At 40.0% G+C, this 24184-nt stretch overlaps 1 protein-coding gene across 9 annotated transcripts in view; it reads left to right on the top strand.

The window, feature by feature from the left end:
* Positions 1–20255, top strand: part of NCOA3 (nuclear receptor coactivator 3) — a 182331-nt gene extending 162076 nt beyond the window's left edge. For 8 of the 9 annotated variants that reach the window (XM_075901559.1, XM_075901554.1, XM_075901553.1 and 5 more), the window contains 8 exons: positions 3384–3510; positions 4275–4446; positions 6401–6697; positions 8239–8343; positions 8855–9101; positions 10890–11064; positions 15286–15427; positions 17128–20255. In XM_075901559.1, coding sequence (XP_075757674.1) covers positions 3384–3510; positions 4275–4446; positions 6401–6697; positions 8239–8343; positions 8855–9101; positions 10890–11064; positions 15286–15427; positions 17128–17139 — 1277 coding nt within the window. In that variant the 3' untranslated portion in view covers positions 17140–20255. The remainder of the gene's footprint in view (positions 1–3383; positions 3511–4274; positions 4447–6400; positions 6698–8238; positions 8344–8854; positions 9102–10889; positions 11065–15285; positions 15428–17127) is intronic. The other variant, XM_075901560.1, reaches the window with a different exon arrangement.
* Positions 20256–24184: the final 3929 nt, after the last annotated feature.

Genomic DNA, 24184 nt, shown 5'->3' with positions numbered 1-24184 from the left:
ACATGATAGCGGCTTTCAAATATCTAAAAGGGTGTCACAAGGAGGAAGGAGAAAATTTGTTCCTCTTGGTTTCTGAGGACAGGACAAGGAGTAATGGGCTTAAAGTGCAGCAGGGGAGGTTTAGATTGGACATTAGGAAAAAATTCCTAACTGTCAGGGTGGTCAAATATTGGAATAAATTGCCAAGGGAGGTGGTGGAATCTCCCTCTCTGGAGATATTTAAGAACAGGTTAGATAGACATCTGTCAGGGATGGTGTAGACGGAGCTTGATCCTGCCTTGAGGGCAGGAGGCTGGACTCGATGACCTCTCGAGGTCCCTTCCAGTCCTAGGATTCTATGATTCTATGATTCTATGATTCTATGATTTCCATTTGGAGATGTCATTTTTCTTACAAAAAAGCTACACTGTATTTATTCATAAACTATATATTCTTTCTGGAGATGGCTTCTACTGTGTTTCTGTCTGTGAAATGCTGTATTCTAGAAATCACACATCTACAGATGAAGGGACTCTATTTGGAGTCTTAGGGGGCTTTTGTGTTTGTTTTTAAACTAGATTTCCTATTTTAATCAGTAATAGTAAAAATAATCAGTATCTTAGTAAATAAATGAATAATTCACCATTTCTAACTATGTAAACATTTAAAAATTGGAATATGTGTAAATTATATGAGATTGCTTAAATAAATGTGCTTAGGTATAATGTATTGTCCTAGTTAGTAATATAAAATTTAATGTAAAAGCTAGATTTAGTTGCAAATAAACATGTTTTAATAGTTAATATCCAATGACAATTAACATTTTTTTTAGGAAAATAACTAAAAAGTACAAATGCAAAACAAAATTAAAATTATTTAAAATCAGAGTGAATTGATTTAAATCACCCATAAAATAATTGATTTAAATCAAGTTACGAAAAAGCTAAGACTGACTGTGGTTAGAGTGCATTTAATTTTGGAGTAAGCCCTATTGCACTCACAGGTAATTCTGTTTTTTGATAAAACAAGTATAAAATGAGGTTCCCTTGGAAAAGCTGAGGTTATGCTCAAATAAAATAGGGAATAGACTTATGGCATCACCATTAGGGACTGTGATCATTGTGTTCCAAAATAAAAGGCATGTATTAGGTAATATAAAATAAGAAGAATGACACTCCGTGGAAACTGGCAACTCTAGATTTCTCTTACTGCAACTTTCTACAGTAAACTTCCGATAATCCGGCACCTTTGGGACCCAGGGGATGCCAGATTATTGGATATGCTGGAGTACCAGAAGAGGAGCGATGAGGAGTCGGGGGAGGGAGGGGTCGGCGGGGAACTGCGCAGTGTGGGCAGCACTCCAGCTGCTCTGCCCCCAGCTTCCCCAAGTCTGCCGCTGCTGGAACTGACCAGCGGTGGACTTGGGGAAGCTGAGGGCAGAGCAGCTGGGGTGCTGCTGGGTTGCTCCCACAGTGCCGCTCAGGTGTGGGGCAGTGCTGCGGGACCAACCTGGCAGCACCCCAGCTGCTCTGCCCCGGGCTTTCCCAAGTCCACCGCTACTGAAACTGACCAGCGGTGGACTTGAGGAAGCCGGGGGGGCAGAGCAGCTCCAATTGTCCGGCTGGCCAGAGCACTTCCGGGTTCCATTTGGTGCCAGACTATCAGGAATGCCAGACCACTGGATGCCGAACAACTGGAGTTTTACTGTTTATTGTATTTTTGAGTGATAGATTCTGTACCTAGTTAACTGATTAAACAAGCCATAAGAATTAGGTAAGTTAAACTTTTTTTTTTTTCTATCAACATCCAACACAGCAAAGAGCTTAAGAATTTACTTATCAAATCAATTTATATTAAACTGCATAGAATCTTTAAGAATTATGAATTGCAAAATGAATTATTTAAGTTACTAAGCAGATGATCCACTCATCCGTATTCACATCTTCTTCTACATCTTTTCTCCCAATAAGCATTTTTCCTTTTTATGTTTTGTTTCTTGCAACTAGGCCCTTCATCTTTTTCTTACACTGCTTATCCTTGACATATTTTCCTTTTTTATCAAGGGAGCGAATTACTTCAAAATATTCCCAGAGAGGGTCACTCTTATGCCCAGAAGCCATGACAGTTTTTCTGTGGCAAAAGTGTGGGGGAATATAGAAAGCTGTGTACTGAATAATGTCTTCCCTTTTTCTTTCTAGTCCATTCCTTTTTATGCTGCCGTCGTCCTTTCCTATACATTGTGGCTGTGTCTACGCTGGCAAGGTTTTTCCGAAAAATCATCTGATTTTCCGGGAAAACTTGCCAGCTGTCTACACTGGCCGCTTGAATTTTTGGAAAAGCACTGACAATCTAATGTAAAATCATCAGTGCTTTTCCGGAAAAACTATGCTGCTCCCGTACGGGCAAAAGTCTTTTTCCGAAAGACTTTTGCCCAAAAGGACCAGTGTAGACAGCATGGTAGTGTTTTCCGCAAAAAAGCCCCGATCGCAAAAATGGCGATTGGGGCTTTTTTGCGGAAAACCGCGTCTAGATTGGCCACGAACGCTTTTCCGCAAAAAGTGCTTTTGCGGAAAAGCATCCTGCCAATCTAGACGCGCTTTTCCGAAAATGCTTTTAACGGAAAACTTTTCCGTTAAAAGCATTTTCGGAAATTCATGCCAGTGTAGACGTAGCCTGTATGTGTTTAAAACAATGTCTTAACTAACTCCTCTGTCATACTTGGCCAAGGTCCATCACCGCGTAATCACAGAACAAACAATCTTATGCAGCTTCTGTCTTTATTTGCATGTTACTTTTTAGTCTGCTGAGAAACAGAAATTGAAAGTGCAGAACTTCCAAGAAGCAAGAGCTAGTAGTTAGGCTGGACTGAGCCATTAATTAATTTTTTTGGAGACTGTAAGTGTAGGTGTAGCATGTTTTTTATAAGATTTAATTGTAACTGTTATTTTAAAACAAAATTATTCATAATTTAAAAAAATAAAATGTTTTGATTTTTTTTAAATCATTGCTTTTTCTTCACCTTGTTTAAAATATGGTTTCCCACTTTCTGATTTAAATCAAAGATAAAATGGAGGATTTAAACCTCTTTAATTTAAATGAACCCACCCTGAAAAATCTCTTTTGAATTATGTAAGGTTATTGCATTCATATTGTTCTCATTTGAGAGGTTGTATGGCTGATACTAGAAATCAAAATCATGTAGCGAGCAATATCTCTAGTCTTTCGTGTGTGTGTGTGTGTGTGTACACATGCTGTTCAAGTATTTAATTCTAAATGGAGTGTTAACCTGTTGAAGTTACCAGTATAAGAAAAGGTCTGTAAAATCACCATTTGTTACTTCACATCCATACCAAGAGGTTAAATTTTACCTTTTAAAAAAAAATAACATGAATTTTATTTCATAGGACCTAATGAGATTAATATGGCTATGGGAAGTAACCCTTATGGGCAACCAGGACCATCTAGCCAACCAGGATCATGGCCTGATGGTATGCTTTCCATGGAGCAAGGACCTCGAGTGTCACAAACCAGGTAGGGTTTAAAATAGCTGATGAAAGCTGTGTTGCATGAATATGATCACTGCTACTGCAAGAGTTTAAAAAAAAATGGAATAATATTTTTTCAAAGACATGACTGTCTGAACCCCTTAAGCATTTCCAGAGATTTTTGTTCCATTAGCAGTGGGCATCAGCTGAAATAGAAGATTAATCAAAAAACGAGTGTGTGCTCTAATGGAACACTAACATCACATTGGACAATATGGTGTATAGCAGATTTTAAAATGATCTGATTTAACAGCTTTCAGAATAATGTTCAACTTTGTTTTAATAGTTTTAAAAACTGTTTTTCTAATCACACACATATTTTATATATGAAAATGTGACATTGCCACATTAGAAGTTAGGAGTGAACTTCTAAAGTTATTTTCCAACTCTCTCTGAAAATTTCTGATGTCTTGCTGTCATGGATTCATAACTGGTAATAGTTGGATTTGATAGTCTTCACCATTCTAGTGCATTCAGAAGTCGACTGGGAGTGAAGACTCCAGGCTTGTCTGCATCTCAGCTTGCCATGAACTATGTATTTGTGTAGACAAGCCCTTCGTTTCCATTTTCAGCACTGCTATTGACTCATCGTGACATTGTCTATGTCTGCTAAACTTTGTCTTAGTTTGCCCTTCTGTCCTATGAGTAATACCCATTTCTGTGAAGGTGCTTGTATCCTCAGATGACATATGCTACGTGAGAATTATGTATGTTTTTATAATCAACGATTTTAAACCTGTTGCTTTATAGACAATTACTTAGAAGTTCTTTGGATGACTTCTTATGTCCACTTCCTAACATAGAAGGCCAGAGTGATGAAAGAGCTCTTTTAGATCAGTTGCACACATTGCTGAGTAACACAGATGTCACAGGACTTGAGGAAATTGACAGAGCATTAGGAATTCCTGATCTTGTAAATCAAGTGAGTAACCAAGAGTTCAATCATTTATTTTCCTGTTTTTCCCTCTAATATTGGTACAGGCAGTCCCTGGGTTACGTACAAGATAGGGATTGTAGGTGTGTTCTTAAGTTGAATTTGTGCGTAAGTCGGAACTGGTACATATTGTACCCCAAGTGTCCCCGATTCAGCCGCTGCTGAAACTGACCAGCGGTTGACTACAGGAAGCCCGAGGCAGAGCTGATTTGCCCCGGGCTTCCTGGAATCAGCCGCTGACCAGTTTCAGCAGCAGCTGACTTGGGGACACCTGGGGTAGAGCAGCTGGGGTGCTGCCAGGTTGGTCTCCGCAGCGCCGAGATGCAGCGCTGCGGGGACCAACCCAGCAGCGCCCCAGCTGCTCTGTCCCAGGCGTCCAGATTCAGCCGCTATTGAAACTGACCAGCAGCAGCTGAATCGGACACGCCTGGGGCAGAGCAGCTGGAGTGCTGCTGGGTTGGTCTGGTAGTGCCGACCCTTGGCGCGGCGGGACCAACCCGACAGCACCCCAGCTGCTCTTGGGGACGCCTGGAACAGAGCAGCTGGGGCGCTGCCGGGTTGGTCCCTGTAGCGCCGCACCTCGGCGTTGCGGGGACCAACCCGGCAGCACCCCAGCTGCTCTACCCCAGGTGTCCCCAAGTCAGCCGCTGATGAAACTGATCAGCGACTGATTCCAGGAAGCCCGGGGCAGAGCAGCTCTGCCTTGGGCTTCCTGTAGTCAGCCGCTGGTCAGTTTCAGCAGCGGCTGACTTGAGGACGCCTGGGGCAGAGCAGTGGGGTGCTGCTGGGTTGGTCCAGTAGTGCCGCACCTCGGCGCTATGGGACCAACCTGGCAGCCCCCCAGCTGCTCTACCCCAGGCGTCGGCGAGAAAAGCCTGGTCTGCTGGGGGGGGACGACACTAGGGACCAGGGAGACGCGGAGCGGCTTTTCTTGCCGCGGAGGACGCGGGCAGCGGGACCGCGGTGCGTGTTGGCGGTTCCGCCGCCTGCGTCCTCCGCGGCGAGAAAAGCCGCTCTGCGTCTCCCTGGTCTGCTGGGGGGAAGCGCCCCCCCGCGCCGCTGGAGGCGGCGATAGTGCGGGAGGTACCCCGCACTAGCTGCGCCCTCGGCGCCCCCCCTCCCCCCGTTCTTAACTAGGGGTCCAACTTAAGTCGGATAGACGTAACCCGGGGTCTGCCTGTAATTGGAAAGAGAATGAAAAATCATAGCATTCACCTTTTAGAATCTGGTTCAGTTGTTCCTCTTTGATTAAAATCACTGATCAGTATTCATTAAACTTTCTACCAAAAGAGTGTCTATGTTTTTGAAAAAGTAATAGGTGCCATTTTAACATAAGATATGATATATTCCAATTTCTGACTACTTACAATATTTTGTATTGTTGTTTATTCTTCTTAGCACTTCAGAAATAGCAGTTATAGGAGAGTGAATTAAACTCTTGTGATTCATGCATCATCTACAGAGTTCAGATTGCAGGGTACAATGACATCAAATAGTGAGGAAGTCAGTATGGCTTTCAGATCGCAGGCTGAATTTGCATGGCTGGCTGTTAATTTTTTTATTTTATCTATATGTGTTTAAAAAAAATCTTATAGAATGAGCACACTTGAAATGGAAATCATTAAGAAACAGTCATTCTTTTGAGTAAAACTACACTTTAAGCTATAAAAGGAACATTTTTTTAACAATTCTGTATGTCAGAGTCTTCAAAATGGTTTTGAAGTCATTTATTAATTATAATCACTGCAAAGAGATAAGACTGCTGGAAGTAAAAACTAAGGTGAATAGCAGCCTACAAATGCTACATTTTTGGTTCAACAATGATCACTGCCTTTTTAGCTGGATAGTTTTCTGTATTAATTTATGATTACTTCGGCACTTACTACTTGTTCTGGTTTTAAATAGTATCACATTCTTATTGGCAATGTGTTTTTTGTTAAAGGGTCAAACTTTGGAACCGAAGCAAGATTCATTTCAAGGTCAGGAATCTTCAGTTATGATTGACCAGAAGCCTCCATTATATGGTCAGCCCTATCAGGGGCAAGGGGCAGCAATGCCAGGAGGTTTTACTAACATGCAGGGACAACAGCAATCTTTTAATTCAATGATGAATCAGATGAGCCAACAGAGTGGTTTTCCACTGCAAAGTATGCATCCTAGAGCAAGTGTGATGAGACCCCGAACCAATACACCAAAGCAGCTCAGAATGCAACTCCAGCAGAGGCTTCAGGGGCAGCAGGTAATCTTTTTGCTTTTGTGTTTACATTTTTATCTTATTCTAAAAGATAGAACAACTTAATTACAAGGAGAAAGGGGTACATTGCTTCAGAATAATAAAGGGAACATTAAAATTGCTATAGTAGTTCATTCCAGGGATAGTCAATATCTTGCCTGATAGTGGCCAATATCATGATTTAAACTTTAGAAGAAGGTACCAGAATCTCAGTCAGGTTACCTATGGAATAAGTTGCTCACAGAAGATCTCTCTTCCTAGAACTTCCCTCTTAGAGGTTAGTTTGGCCCTATGGTAGAAAGATTTATGTTCCTTCCCTTTTTTTACTCTCTTTAAAATAAACTCTGGATGATCTAATTTAGCTATACACCTGTCCAGTCTTTATTCTGAATCTTTAAGCTGTTGGCCTCAATGATGTCTTCTGCCAAAGAACTCTACAGTAAATTTATCTGGGTTTGTTTTTAATAAATAAATAGCTTTTCAACTTATTTACTTTGCAAATTAATTAACTCGTAATTTTCAGAACAATGAATTCACAGATATCAAAATGTGCTATTATCTATCAATCACTTTCTCTATGAATAGATGGATTAATATATTACTTGATTTGATTAATTATATTAAATATAAATTAATGGTGATAGAAAGTTTGTTCTCCCTTATTAATCTGATGCATTTTTGATAATTTGATGTTATGATGATAGGCAGAGTACAATAAACTAGATGCATTTTAACACTGCTGCTTTAAAAGTGCTGCTTTAATAAGATTGTTTGTTGTCTCACAGTTTTCTTAGCATAATAGTTCAGTTTAATTGGTATGTCCCTCAGTACAGTACAACTTTTATTACGCAGAAGTCATTGGGGAACACTGAATATGTTTTGAATAAAAAAATTTCTAATAGCAGAGGAAATTTTTATTTCAAATGTAAAAGGTAGTGACCAAGTTCTGGATAACAGTGTATCAGATAATAAAGGCTGGGGAAATTAAGGGAGTGGCTACTATTGAGTGTGGTATTCAGTACTTCCCACCGCTTAGCTTTCTTCGTGGTTGTGTCATGACATTGAATCAGGCTATGGATTTTGGGAGCAATTGTCATGTGTCTTATACCTCCAACAGTGTCCATCCTTGAACTAGAGATGAAATCTGTAGTTAAATATATTTTGGAACTCATAAAAGTTGATCTATGAAATTATGCTTCTAATAATTTTAGTTATAAAATATTTTATGAGAAAGTAAAGCCTTTTAAAGTCAGGACAATTAATCTGAATATGAATTTAATCTTTATATTTAAACAGTTGTATGGTTCAGCATTATTTATCTAACTAGGGAAAATATTAATTTCTAGATTCTAGATGCAAAAGTTAAAAAGATCATGTTTGCAGAAAGGTGGTTTCTTTCCTTCCCCCCTCCATAAAGTGTTTAGCCATTGTTACTTAGTTTGGTGGTTATAGCCTGGTTGTTTTTCTTTTTTTGTGGGGGGTGGTAAATTCCTATTTCAAGCAGATTAATACAGCCCACTTACACACTGCTAACTGTCTTCCCCAAGTTTCTGAATCAGACCCGTCAGGCACTTGAGATGAAAATGGAAAACTCGGGTACTGGTGGTGCCCCAGGCTTGAGGCCAGTTATGCAGCCACAAGTGGGGTCACAGGTGAGTAATCAACAAACTAACCCTTTACAGATTGCAGGCTATAAAATAGATGAGAACAAATTTGTCACACCCACAAGGTCCTTGTAGAATTCAGGCCTTCTCTCATGGTTCCATAGGGTATACTTATTTTTTGGTGGCTCAAGAATGATCCTCATTAACAAGTGGGTAATTTCTCCCACAATTCTGAAACTGCAGACCTGTCAGTGGTCTGTTATGATATGCTACAGATGTAGAGTGTAAGTTATGATATGCTACAGATGTAGAGTGTAAGTAATATGTAAAACGAGTGGTATGAGGATAACATCTTGTATTAGCTTTTAGAATGAAAACTTGATATATTGATCATTTTAACGCTGTCAGCTGGCTTTCATTAATTTGAATTCCATTGCTAGTTCTCGATGTGCTGGGTCCTATGGGTACACAGTATTTACATGGATTTATTCTCTGGCATGCCTTTAATTTTACTTGTTAATTATCATCCAATACATTTTTTTGTTTATTTGTGGGGTAGCAGCAAGGTTTTCTTAATGCTCAGATGGTGGCTCAACGCAACAGGGAGCTAATAAGTCATCATATCAGACAGCAGAGGATGGCAATGATGATACAGCAGCAGCAGCAGCAGCAGCAGCAACAACAGCAACCTCAGGCCTTCAGTCCACCACCAAATGTGACTGCCTCAGGAAGCATGGACAGTTCTCTGGCAGGTCCCCCAATGGCTCAAGTTCCTTCACAGCAATTCCCATATCCGCCTAATTATGGTACTGACACTAACATCTCAATTCTGTCTCTCACTCGCTCCATTTTCCATTTCTTCCGTTTTTCTCATCTACCTAAATATTCCAAATCACAATGGGGCTTAAGATAAATATGTGTATGGCTGGGGAATTTTCAGGGATGTTAAACCTGTTTTGTAGCCAAATATTATTAAATGGAACTCTCTGTCATAGTGCAGGGGAGCTATAAAATTATTTATCCATAGTTGAACATTTATTTCCCATAACAGCTGTTGTTGCCACAAATATACAGGCAAGTCCTTTCTGTTTGTGAAGATACAGTATAAACAGTGAAAACCCAAGAATTTATATAGAATTGTTATGCAAAACTCTCTGGTTGCTGCTTCCAGAATTTGCCATATGCTGCCTATTAATTAAAATGTCTGTTTCAGCTTCCCCTTCCTGCAGATATTAAAGCTAGTGAAAGTGAGAAGGAAATGGAAAGGATTTAGGATGGCTAAGCTTTTGTTGGTAGTAGGCAGTTTAAGCACAGAGACCTTCCGTATACAGATAGAGTGCAGGGATGAGAGGTGAGTGTTGGGGAAAGCTGTTAATCTGTGTAGCTTGTTTACATCTTGGACTAAGAAATTCCTTAAGAGTTTTTGTTTTAGGTGTCAGCATTTCTTCAGTGCAGGAAATGGTTATTACCTTATAAATGTGGAGCTCCCTTAGTTCTCATTTAAACAGTCAAAATCAAAAGAGTTAAATGTGATGCCAAAGAGTGTACTGTTTATTGTGGAACTCAGTGATATGTTTCCTGACATAACAGAGTCTATCACTCTTCTCTCTCTTTTCCTGCCACCCCATTTCTGTTTTGATAACTCTTTTGCCTGGATAATTCTATGCTGTCATGTTATCCATAGAACTTTTCAGTCTTTCATTTATAGAAAGCAATGAAATATTTATTTTAATTCATGCAACATCTGTATCTGGTTGTCCTCAAAATCCAGTTTTGAGAGCGAAAAGTCATTGTCATGTATCCAGAATCATAATCCCAAGTAAATTCTCTAGGCTGTTTGTTACAGAATACTACAATCATTTATATCTGACTAGCATTCTGCAGCATTCAATTAAATGTTGACATTTAATTAGAGCAACACATTACTGATTCTCATAATTTAGTCATTTAATAATATGGATATTACATATATTAATTCCTTATTAGCTTCTTTTCTTATAATTTCTCATGCTTATCTATAATGCTATATAAATAATATTGAGAAGGAAGATATCTTCACGCTTTTTCCCATATGAGTTATGAGGAAAATGTAACCAGCTCGTATTGAAAACACTATAGTACCTTTCAGATATTGAAGGAAAACTTTTAAAAACACTGCTGAAAAATTGACTACTTCCATTTATAAATCATTTTGCTGATATAGCCTACATGAGTCTTTTCCCTTTCCTTTTGCTATTTCACTGATATTTGCAAAACCAGGATTTTATTGCTAAATGTTTCTGCACCTGCTGCTTATTTGTTACATTAAATTATAATTTGATATCACAGCTTGTTGTTGCTATGGAAAGGATTCTAGATGGGAAATAAGCTGCAGAAGTGAATGAAGTTTTAAATGTCCATATACACATGTACAAATCCATTTCCCATGTAAGGGCAGTGCAAACTAGTATTTAAGAATAAATATAAATCTGATGCTTCAGGACTTATCATGCTTGTTAACTTATATTAAATGTGATATTTTTCATCTTCCATTGCAAGGAGACTAGAAAATACTTAAAGACAATTAGCATTTGTTTTGTTCCTTTTATTGCAAGGAATAAGCCAACAACCTGATCCCACCTTCAGTAGAGTAGCAAGCCCTCCAAACCCAATGATGTCATCAAGAATTGGACCCTCCCAAAATCCCATGATGCAGCATTCTCAGGCAGCAGCAATGTATCAGTCCCCTGAGATGAAAGGCTGGTCATCAGGAAACATGGCCAGGAGCAGGTGAGCACCAAAGACTTAGGTCAATATTTTTCAAAGGTGTAACCACTGGTTTTGGGCATCCTGGCTTTCAAGTGCTAAAATTCAGACTCTTCAGAGTTTTGAAGAATGGGTGGTTAGCACTTTCTGAAAATCATGGATGAAATCTTGGCTCCATTAAAATCGATGGCAGTTTTGCCTTTACCATTCAATTGTTTGAAGTTGGACACCCAAAATCACTAGCTGCTTTACAAAATTATGGTCATATTTTTTAAAATAAACACACACTATTTCCAATTATATGTTGTAGGAAAAAACTAAGTAATTAAAACCTACGTTCATGCTGATGAAGACAATAGATGTGTTTTATTTTCCATTTAAAGTGTGTGCACATCTGTGTGTGTGTGTGTGTGTGGGTGGGTGTGGGTGTACCCACACCTGCACACCCATAATTATTTTATTAATTATAACACTAATTATTTTTACTAAAGGTGTAATCCAAAAATACATAGGTCAAGATTATGATTTAAGGCTTTCATGAATCTCTTGTCCCCTCAATACTAAGATTAAGGGTGTCATGGGAGTCTTTATGAAACAGTATCTTGGCCACTAAGCTTAACTTGTAACCTTTTTTCTCATTTCCAAAGTCCTCACAATTCTTAGTGTGTGTGGTGAGCTATTTACAAGTATTTCAAAGCTTTCCGTGTGTGTGTGTGTGTGTGTGTGTGTGTGTGTGTGTGTGTGTGTGTTTTCTGTAACTTAAGTACACATACATACTACTTAGCAGTGGTGAGAAAGGAAAGCTAAAGTACACGTTTCACCAGTATACTAGTTAATATGAAATTGTCTTTTGGTTTGGAAATGTGACTATGATTGTTTCAATGTAAACCGGAGTGGGGAACCTTTTTTGGGTCCCGGGCTGCTGGTCCACAGATAAAACACACTGCAAACAAATGAGAAGCAAAAAAACCTTCACTGACGCAGCCCCCAACTGAGAAGGAGAAAGACACTCCTATGTTCTCCTCACATACCAGGATCTATGGAGGCCACGGTTAAGACATTTAGTGTGGGGCAGCAAGGAGGCTGGAGAACCAGCACAGGTTCTGCAATTTTGGAAGGAGAGCCCTGAGCCTTGGGGACCAGATCCAGGCAAGCCAGGGGTACATCTGGCCCCCGGGTCTGAGGTTCCCCACCCCGATGTAAACCATCTAGAGGGACATCTGCTGGGCATATAAATCCACTGCATGGTTGTGAATGATCTTGTTTTATATTCTGCGTCAACCAGTTTTGAATTCTGAGAATATGAACTTCAAGTGGCTATGTAATGCCGAGAGGCGGAATGGAACCTGGCACCTCTGGAGCTTAGTCATGAGCCTGTACAGCAGGGGTGGGCAAATTGTGGCCCATGGGATGGATCCGGTCTGAAGGGGTAGTCCCCGCAGGCCCTGATCTCTATATTTACCTGCTGCTCTGCAGGTGTCGGGTGATTGCAGCGCTCATTGGTCATGGATCGCTGTTCGCGGCTAATGGGAGTGTCAGGATTTGGTGTCTTCTTTCACGTTGCTTCCCAATGATCCATGGACGACAAGAGCTGTGATTACCTGATACCTGCAGAGATGCAGGTAAATATACTGGTTTTGGCCTGCCAGGGAATAACCCTGGAGGGCCACTGTATATTTTTATTGTCCACCCCTGCTCTATAGCGTGAGCTAAAAGCCAGGTGACTCTCAGCTAAGGCTGTAAAGCAGACTCATTTTCTCTTTTTCTCTGTAAGTGGTCTCAGTGCCACAAGATGTTACAACACACCACACCCCAAACAGCTATGCATTCTTTCTTCTGCAGCACTTAGTGCTTTGCTATAGCATTTTCTTATTCATGACCCTGCCACTGTCTTTCATTGGAGCCAAATGTAAAACACTCTCTCACATTTTGCAACGGAAAAGGATTTTGATCAAGATAAAGTGAACATTTTAGTTTCTATCCAACAGATAAAAAAATATCATGTCTTTGTCAAAAAACTAGTTCTTAGAGACTAACAAAAATATATAGTATCATGAGCTTTTGTGGTCAAAGCTCACTTCAGATAAGTGGAGAAAAAAGGAAAAATCTCCCAATTTTAAGCAGAAAAATAAGGGGGAGAGGGAACTCACACTTTCAATTAGGGATGTCAACATGTAGACAACTGTATGATAACCAATAAGTCTGGGCTTATCAATTAATCCTGTTGACTACATGTATTTTTCCCCCTCTTGCTGCCTTTGTATCAGGGGCAAGAAGGGGGGGGGGCGGAATTGGGCTCCCCACGAGCACCAGATCCTTCCCTTCATTCCCCACCCACACTCCTGTGCTGCTGCCTCTGATAAAAGCAGGCAGGAGCCGATACATGTGGTGAGCCGGCTGCATGGGCATGCCGGCTCTGCGAATCTGCCTGCCTCTCCCCTTGCTGCCTCCTAAAGGGGGTGCAAGAGGCAGCTTAATATCCGTCTCCCTCCAGCACCAGCTCCATGGTGCCTCCCCTCCCTCTGCAGCAAGGGCAGTGGGAAGGGAGGCTGCTGCAAAGCAGCCACTGTTCTGAGATGGTTCCCAAGCTCCCCATGAGCAGGGGCTGCTGCCACCCCCACACTGCTGCCTCTGATAAAGAGGCAGCAGTGAGGGGTAGCAGCGGGCTCTCCAGGAGTGGGGCTGGCTGCCGGCCCCACCTCTGGGGACTATTGAATACAGTAATTCCTCACTTAACACATTTTCGCAATAGCACTTTTTTTTTTTCTTGAGAACATTTTTCAAACAACATGACCCGTCCCCACAATAACACAATTTCTCCGGCCGGACTGTCGCTGGCAGCTGTGCGGGGCTTCCCCCTGCCTCCAGAGGTTTACTGCTTGCCGCGCCATTTCCCGGCGACCCCCTCTGGGGATGCTTCGCTCCCTCTCCTCCGTCCCCTGCTTGCAGCCGGTGGCTGGGTTTCCCCAGCTGGCCGGTCACTGGCAGCTGCTCGGGGCTTCCACTGGCTCCCTGCAAAGCGGCAGAGGTTCACTGCTCACCGTGCCGTTCCCCGGTGATCCCCTCTGGCCGGAGGCTGGCGAGGAGGGGTCGCCTGGGAACAGCGCGGCAAACCTCCGCCGCTGTAAGGAGGCAGGGGAACCCCCGTGCAGCTGCCGGCATCTGGCTAGCTGGGGAAACCCAGCCGCCGGCTGCAAGCGGGGCGCAGAGGAGAGAGAGCGAGGCATCTGGCCAGAGAGGGTCGCCGGGGAACGGCACGGTGAATCTCCACCGCTTTGCAAGGAGGCAGAGGAAGTCCCGGGCAGCTGCCGGCAACCGGCCAGCTGGAGAAACTCAGCCACCAGCTGCAAGCCCCCTCCCCGCCCTTCTCCAGAGCCAAACACCTCCCCTCTCTGCTATAACTCAGTCCCCTTTCTCCCCCAACCTTATGTCCCGGTCCCAGCTGCTAACAAGTGAAGGCTGGAGCTGCGAGCACATATGGGCTTGAAACGCAACCCCCACCTTTTCCATTATTTTCAATGGGAAAATTGACCCCGCATAACACGTTTTCACTTAGCACGATTATTTTCTGAAATGTATCTATCGTGTTAAATGAGGAATTACTGTAGTTGTGTAACAGCTAAAATTTGATGTGGTTACATGACTATTCACTTACATGCTATCTAACGTCTCTCCTGTCAGTTGTTGTACTGGTGCTAAATGAGGCTAATTGAGTGGGCTGTAAGAGTCCCATACTTAGCTTTGCATGTAGTATCTGTTATGCCCTTGATCCTGGTTAAGTATGAATAGATGGCTGAATACATTTTTCACCTAACATTCATGAGTTTATATCTTTATAATTAGCAATCAGATTTAGTCTAGGAATATTGACAACATACCTTGGAAGAAATGTATTGAGCACAACAGTTGTTATGATGGTGGACTAATATTATCACTAAAATTTCTGAAATGGGAGCTACAAGAGAAAGCTTGTATCCATTAATTAGCAATAACACCTACTTACCAGATTCCTGAAAGGTAAATCAATTTGAAGATTTCAGATAACAAAAGGTAATTGATCAGAGTACTGGTGTTTCTGTATTATCAGTCCAATGTGTAAAAGTAACATGTGGGGTACCTTATGGTGCTGGTAATCATGTAAAGATTTAATTTTATTTCTTACCTATCTGCTATGTCAGTAGCAGATCATTAAAATGCCAGCCAAACTTTATGGAAGGTAAATGTAATTGTTCTTGTGTGCTCTAGTTCTTTTCCACAGCAGCAATTCAGCCATCAAGGCAGCCCTACAACTTATAATATGATGCATATGAATGGCAGCAGTGGTCATATTGGACAAATGAATATTAACACCATGCCCATGTCCGGCATGTCTATGGGTCCAGACCAGGTAAGATAATTGTAACAATTCGCTCCAGTGATAAATAGTTCTGTAGAGATTTAGAGGCTTGGTCAGCCCTAAAGGTCTGGGGGTATGTCTACACTACCCCGCTAGTTCAAACTAGCGGGGTAATGTAGGCATACCGCACTTGCAAATGAAGCCCGGGATTTGAATTTCCCGGGCTTCATTTGCATAAGCGGGGAGCCGCCATTTTTAAATCCCCGCTGCTTCGAACCCCGTGCAACGCGGCTACACGGGGCTTGAACTAGGTAGTTCGGACTAGGGTGCCTATTCCGAACTACCGGTACACCTCATTTCACGAGGAGTAACGGTAGTTCAGAATAGGAACCTAGTCCGAACTACCTAGTTCGAGCCCCGTGTAGCCGTGCTGCACGGGGTTCGAAGCAGCGGGGATTTAAAAATGGCGGCTCCCCGCTTATGCAAATGAAGCCCGGGAAATTCAAATCCCGGGCTTCATTTGCAAGTGCGGTATGCCTACATTACCCTCCTAGTTCGAACTAGGAGGGTAGTGTAGACATACCCTGGGTGGTTATAAGATCCTTTTATAGGTCCAAATCTCCTCTTTTCCTATTGATAACAATTGGTTCTCAAATTAGTCTACTTCCTCTCTCACGTTTTCAGTTCTTGCTGTCTCCCCCAGCCATTTGAGATTAAAGCTTTAATTTTGCACCAGTGGGTTCTATCTTACTTTGCTGGCATTTCACCAAGTCCATTCTGAAGCCTGGAAGTCTGCTTGTAGGTTAGCTGTTTCTTTTCAGGTATCTCATGAAGACACAATCTTCAGGTATGGCTCAGAAGACACAATGATCACCGCATAAATAGCTTGGGGAAATTACAGAGACCAAAATACTTGAAATCGGCAAGTGTATCTGCTGAGATTTTGCAAATTGTCCACAAGACCATCTTCAATCTAAGAAAAAGATTTCAAATAGACTAAATTGATACATTTCACATTGGAGAGGGGGAGTAAAATCAAGTGAGCAGTTTGGTTTCCATATATGTAAAATGGTCAAAATGCCCTGTGAGGATTAAGCAGTTTATACTAGGTTAGGGCATTCACCTTGGTGGTGGGAGACCCAGATTCCAGAACTTCTACTCCAGTGAATACCTAGCCACAATGTATTAGTTCCATCAAGAGACACCTAGAGGGACCTGTCATAGAATGTCCCATGCACCAGTGGTTAGAGTATTTTTCTGAGAAATAGGAGAAGCAAATTCAAATTGTTACTTTGCATCAGACTTGTATCAGAAGAATTGAATCTGAGTTTCCCATATCTTGGGTGATTTCTCTAACTAATGGAATAAAAGTTATGTGGGGATGGGATCCTTTCCCTATTTTGTGTGGGTTTAGATGTGCTGTGAGCATGCCACTGGATTAGGCCCTGATCATAGGTAAGCAGAGAAACACCTAGTTTGTGAATCCTGCTGGGTCTTCGGCATGAGTTAGGCTTCCAGCTGCTAAACAGCATCAGGACTTAGGTGGATGTGTGCTTGCCCAACCATCAATATTTAGGCATCTTAAGTTTCCACCGTTAAAGTCCTGAAGTGCTTACAGGGTTAAGTGGCAGCCGAGTAGAAGTTTGTGAATACCAGTGGTGCCCATATTGTGGGACATGGGTGCTTTACTACCCCTTGTGAATTCCACCCTGGTGTTCTTCTGATACATGTGTTTTGTTTTCTTTTAACAGAAATACTGCTGACACCTAAAACCATGAGTTCCCAAAGCAGAATGATTTCTATTAATGAAGATGCACTAGTATTACAAAGAAAAGCTACATATTCTTCGTGGCAACTAGTACTGGCCTTATGGAAATAACTTTTTTCCAGCTGACCACCAAGATGTCCCAAGTGACTTCATAAAAAAGGACTCTTTTTTAGTAGAATCAGAGTCTCTGTATTACTGTATATTGTGGTGTACAAAACAATGATCATAAATATTTTTGGCACTCTGCCTCTAGAAATGTGAATTTGGGAATGGCATTTTAGTAAATATGATGGCTAGACTCTGTATGCCACTTGTATTTACTGTAGCTATCCAAAGCCTTTAACTACAGGCAGGCTAAAGTGCCTGGAGAAGTCATGGTGGATAAAAATATCTGACAGAGAATGTAGTTCCTAGCCTTGACTCTTATATTAATTTGGAAATATAAATGCTGCTTTTAACCTCTTATCCCCAGGAGTCAGGATTTCCAAACAGGCAAAGAAAAATGAATTGGCATGTAATGTTCCATAATCCTGCCCACTGATGCCAACAGGTTACAGAGAAAATAAATTAATTATTTAAACATAGTTGTGACTAATTTAAATTTTGATGTGCAGCTAAATGCACTTTATAAAAGTCTATATAATGGATTAATGCAATATCATTGATAATAAATCGAAAGGTAGGGTGCACTCGTGTTCTTTTTCAAATGCAGTCTCAAGAATTGTTGATTGATAAGACTGTATACTGTAATGTTTTATGTTAATGGAAATTAGAGCAATAATCCTTCATGGTTTTTTGGATAAAAAAGAACCTTCAGAAAAATCAAGGCAAGGCACTGCAGTCTGAATCAGAATTTTGCAGGGCTTTTGTGAATAAATTTTGTAAATATGGTCTTTAAGATATTGTATTATATATATGACTTTTGTAGGTCACTAACTCATTTTTGCAGAGTTTGTGAAGCTAAATATTTAACAAAGTTGATTTCTGTAAACTCATCCTAGTTGAGGTCTAGATAGAAGACCTTTCCATTTTATTTTTATTTAATGACTTTGGAATTGGGTGATTTTTTTTTTTTTTTTTTTTTTGTGGCCCATCTTTTTTTTTCTTTGGTCTTTGCCACTTATTTTACATCTTTACTATAATAGCTTTTAAAAAAGATCCTTTGTTTAGGGTTAAGAAGTTGGTTAGTGTTTTCGCCACAGTAAGTGAGCACTTTGTTACATTTCATTTTTTCTATAGGGCAGTTTGACAAAAAAAAAAAGTTCCCTGGATTGTAAACTGTTATGACTTGTCAGAACAGTTCATGTGGTGATTAATATATAGTTGCCTCCCCTATATATGTTTCTAAACATGCCTATTGGTAAGTATTGTTAATAACTTCTCCACCATTGCATCTTACAGTGAGCAACTCATTTGTAGTCACATGACATCCAGAAACCTTACTAAGACACAGTTTAACCAAATTGTCTGCTTCTCTTTGGTTCTTCTATTGTAATGAATGTATTTTCCAAACGAGTGTGTCTACTATCAGTATTCATGTTAGGTTACAAAACTATTCATCTTTATCCGTTGACAAGTTGTATTTTTTATCCATAAAACAATGCTATTACAGATTATCCACTTTCAGATAGACGACGATTGAAACATGGAAATGCCATAAGGATGTGAACCAGAAATGTTTAAGGCATGTGGTGCTTTTGCTCTATTGTTCATTGTGTAATGGAAAACAGACTTCTCCCGAGTGAGTGAAAATTAGTGATTCTTACAATTTCTTTGCTACTCTAAGTATGAAGTCATTTTGTTTTGCAGTACCATGAATGAATTTCCATGTTCTTCCATTTTAATATAAATAATTTTTAGTGCAAAAATTCACAAAAATAACATTCACCCTAAATGTACTGTCCTGTTCTATAATGCAGGTAGATGCAATAAAAAATCTCCTTGTTATACAGATCAGTCTTTGCAAATACTATTGAGAACATAAGATTTGGCTATATTAATTTAGTTGTTATTGCTCCTTAGTCTGGTTCAACTGTGTTGTAATCCATGCCATTTACAAACATAAGGATCTGTTTCCCTTTTCTTGCTCTTTAGAATCTACCTGCTGGTTGAGTCAGTGCAATGTAATGAAGTTAACAGGCAACAATCCCATGCTTTTTATATTAAATCAGAATAGAATGATTTTATATCTTGTTCGTTATATGATGGAAGCTGCAAACTTTAATTGCTTTGACTAGTGAAAACGTCAGCCTATCTGCTATTTTATGCATCTTGCCCTTAACTTTTTTTTAATTATTCTATTTATATTTCTAAAATGTGGTACCTGATGGATGTTACAAAGGCTCCTCTTCCCTTATCTGCTTTTAGAATGATGGTTTTTTCCAATAATTACTTTTTGCTGAATCCAAAGATTTGTTTTAATTCAAATATGATAAAAAGATAATGTCATCTAGAGTGACAAGTATGTTTACTTAACAAAATAGTCCTTTGATTTTTGGTAGTATTTTATATCTCCAACAACTGTGTTTTGGTTCTACAGTAAAGCAGAATAATTCAAGAAGCTTTATAATTATTTTTGACAGTAAGATCAAAGTTTACTAGTGTAACCAGTTGGATAACTACTGCATAGCAGGCATAGTCTCACTACTTGCCTGCCAGGTTTCCTGTTGTTTACAGAAACCATTATTTTATAAAATCCATAAGCAATTTTTTATTCACTCTCATCCTAAATTGTATTTTTAAAGTTAGGAATTCAAGCGCATTTACTTAAAGGTCTGAATAAAACTATTTGAATGTTGCACCAGTTCACACATTTTATTTTAGATTTTAAGTGCAGACTGATAGAATGATACAGTAGTTATGAAACCATATAATTCTGAGAGCAATATTTTTAAATTCTCAGGAGAAGGCACACAGTATTGAGAATTACATTTAAATTTAGTTTACATTAAATACTGCTTAAAAGGTGTGTATCTTTACATTGCAAAAACAAAACAAAAACTATGTGGGCTGATTTATAAAAGGGTTGGTTATAAAGTATTACTGCTCTTCTGAGTTTTGTGTTTTGATGTTAATAATAATGTAAATAAACGTTTCTATTTAAAACCTGAACTTGGTGATTTGGTATGTCAGATGTTTGAGCTGCCACATGTGCCAGTTATATTCTGTGGGCCAGCAATGTAGTATTTTTATATTAAACCAAAATATAGCCACTCTGGAGAAAGACTGTGGTAATGTAACACTGTTATATGAGAGAGGCTACATTTGAGGAATGTGTTTCAGTTCTTGGATGGCTGCCTGGGTTTAGGTTAATCTCAGTGGCTGTGATGTATCAATTGCAGAGTTGCCTTTAAAATGGTCTTTCTAACTTTAAAAATAGTGCTCTGATAACTAGGAGGAAGGGTGAGGAAATAACTTCTGTTCCCAAGTTTTTGTTTTTCTTGCTATATTGTATACTTTCTGTCCTAGGGAAAATCACATTTTGAAAATACTTTGCCATTTTTTTCTGGAAATGTATATTCAGACTGTACTAAACTACAGAGAAAGTTCTGTATTTTGTGGGTGTAGAGATGAAATTTTCAAAGTAATTCTGATTGGTGTGCAGTAGCATTGTTAACAGGAGTTGGCCTTTCAGGATTCCACCTTCTGCATGTGCAAAACTTGCTGCCAGATAAGAGAAATGTAAGTACAAACGCTTCGTGCTCATGAAGATTTTAATTTCCCTTTCTCTCCCCAGAGGGAACTGTACACAAATACATGTGCTTTCTTCTTCGTGAAAGGTCTGGAAAACAGTGAAGCCATAAATTCCTGACAGAGACCTTTTCCATTTGCCACATACTTGTATCAAAATGCAGGACAATGTAGCACTTTAAAGACTAACAAGATGGTTTATTAGATGATGAGCTTTCGTGGGCCAGACCCACTTCCTCAGATCAAATGGTGGAAGAAAGTAGTCACAACCATATATACCAAAGGATACAATTTAAAAAAATGAACAAATATGAAAAGGACAAATCACATTGCAGAACAGAAGGGGTATGCGGGGGGATGGGAAGGGGGAGGAAAGAAGGTAAGTGTCTGTGAATTGCTGATATTAAAGGTAGGGAGAGTGGGATGTTTGTGAGTTAATGGTATTACAGGTGATAATTGGGGAAACTGTCTTGGTAATGGGTGAGAAAGTTCAAAGACTTGTTAAGTCCTTGTTGGTAAGTGTCGAATTTTAACATGAATGACAGTTCATGCCAACTACTGCCAACCTGATAGCAGACCTATGTAACTTTGTTCTCACCCACAATTATTTCCGGTTTGAGAACAACTTATACCTCCAGATCAGCGGCACAGCCATGGGTACACGCATGGCCCCACAGTATGCTAACATCTTTATGGCTGACCTAGAACAACGTTTCCTCAACTCCCGTCCCCTTTCACCCCTCCTCTACCTACGGTACATCGATGACATCTTTATGATCTGGACACATGGCCAAGAAACACTGGAGATATTCCACAGAGATTTCAACAACCTACACCCCACCATCAACCTCAGCCTGGACCATTCTACACGAGAGATCCACTTCCTGGACACCACCGTACAAATCAACAATGGAAAATTAGACACCACTCTCTACAGAAAACCCACTGACTCATACAGTTACCTACATGCATCCAGCTCCCATCCAGAACACACCACACGATCCATCGTCTATAGCCAAGCCCTTCGATACAACCGCATCTGCTCTAACCCCACTGACAGAGACCAGAAGCTTCAGGATCTCTACCAAGCATTTATAAATCTCAACTACCCACCCAGAGAAACAAAAAAGCAAATTGAAAGAGCCAGACGAATACCTAGAAACCATCTACTTCAAGACAGACCCAAGAAAACCAACAATAGAACACCACTTGTCATCACCTACAACCCCCAACTTAAACCTGTCCAACACATTATCAATAAACTACAGCCTATATTGGAACAGGATACCATACTCAAAGAGGCTCTGGGAGACAGACCCATAGTCTCCTATAGACAACCACCTAACCTCAAGATGATTCTTACCAACCACCACAGGACATACCACACTAATACCAACCCTGGTACCTTCCCTTGCAACAAACCCCGTTGCCAGCTTTGTCCACATATTCATTCTGCTGATACCATTATTGGACCTAACCAAGTGAGTTATAAGATCAAGAACACATATTCCTGCGCATCCAGAAATATAATCTACGCTATCATGTGCCGAAAGTGTCCGTCTGCTATGTACATTGGACAAACATCTCAGACACTTCGCCAAAGGATTAATGCCCACAAAACAGATATCAGACAAGATCACAAAGAGAAAACAGTTTCTTGCCACTTTAACCAGAAAGGACACTCTCTAAATGACTTAGCCACCTGCATTCTGCTACAAAGACCTTTTACATCTGCACTTGAAAGGGAATCCTCTGAACTGTCATTCATGTTAAAATTCGACACTTACCAACAAGGACTTAACAAGTCTTTGAACTTTCTCACCCATTACCAAGACAGTTTCCCCAATTATCACCTGTAATACCATTAACTCACAAACATCCCACTCTCCCTACCTTTAATATCAGCAATTCACAGACACTTACCTTCTTTCCTTCCCCTTCCCACCCCCCCGCATCCCCCTTCTGTTCTGCAATGTGATTTGTCCTTTTCATATTTGTTCATTTTTTTAAATTGTATCCTTTGGTATATATGGTTGTGACTACTTTCTTCCACCATTTGATCTGAGGAAGTGGGTCTGGCCCACGAAAGCTCATCATCTAATAAACCATCTTGTTAGTCTTTAAAGTGCTACATTGTCCTGCATTTTGCTTCAACTACCCCAGACTAACACGGCTACATTTCTATCACTATTATACTTGTATCAGACTTTCACCATCCTTGTAAATGCCTTTTCTTGCTGGTGAATCCGCTATAAAAGTCAGTAGAATCTAATATCTGGCTGCATTTCCTAATCCAGCACACACTCTACTTTTGAAGTACAAAACTCTTACAAGACAGTTTGGGACAATATATTAAATCTGACCAGGGATGATCGGAATTCAGACTTAAATCAAATTTACTTTTCCAACCTTTACTTCAGCAAGTGCATTGTTTACAATACGCAAAAGACCATAGTCTACCCTTAAGAGCATTTATTTGCTCAACTTCCTATTTTCACATTCTACTTTTAGATTAAATATTATAATATTTATATATGGTGCTAGAGGTTTCCGACCCTAGCAAGTAATCTCTGTTGAAGCTTCCTATTAGTTAAAAAATAATAATAATTTGCTTTTTAAAAACATGTTTAGAGGGAAAGAGGTGCAAATTTGTCTTTTGGCTGGTCAGAGTTGTTACTATATAGGCAGTCACATTTTCCATTTTAAATCAGCATAATTCAAACTAGTGTGGAGAAAAGAACTGCTAAACAAATTCAAGATTTTTCCTTCTGCTGGTCTACAGCATGGGTGGGCAATATAGCAGTAGAAGCCCACCCCTGGTCTACAGCTCGATTTTTTTTTAAAATACTTAAAACTCATCATGTATAATGATAAATGTAAGGTGTAATGCACATTGGAAAAAATAAAGCCATCTATTCATACAATATGATGGGGACTAATTTAGCTACTCAAAAGAGAAATCTTGAGTCATCATGGATAATTCTCTGAAAATATCCACTCAATGTGCAGTGGCAGTCAAAAAACAAGCAATGTTAGGGATAGAGAATATATAAAACCGTGGTATGCGGACATCTTGAATACTGGGTACAGATGTGGTTGCCTCATCTAAAAAAGATTTATTGGCATTGGAAAAGGTTCAGAAAAGGGCAACAAAAATGATTAGGGTTTGGAATGGGTCCCATATGAAGAGATATTAAAAAACAGGGGCCTTTCAGTTTACAAAAGAGGAGACTAAGGGGGGATATGATAGAGTGTCTATAAAATTGTAACTGGTGTGGAAAAAGTGACTGAGGAAAAGCTATTTACTTGTTCATATAACATAAGAACTAAGGGTCACCAAATGAAATTAA

This window comes from Pelodiscus sinensis, chromosome 18 (genome assembly GCF_049634645.1).
Source record: "Pelodiscus sinensis isolate JC-2024 chromosome 18, ASM4963464v1, whole genome shotgun sequence".
Lineage (NCBI taxonomy): Eukaryota > Metazoa > Chordata > Testudines > Trionychidae > Pelodiscus > Pelodiscus sinensis.
Note: the sequence above shows the minus strand (reverse complement) of the source record. Positions and strands in the feature narration are given on the sequence as shown.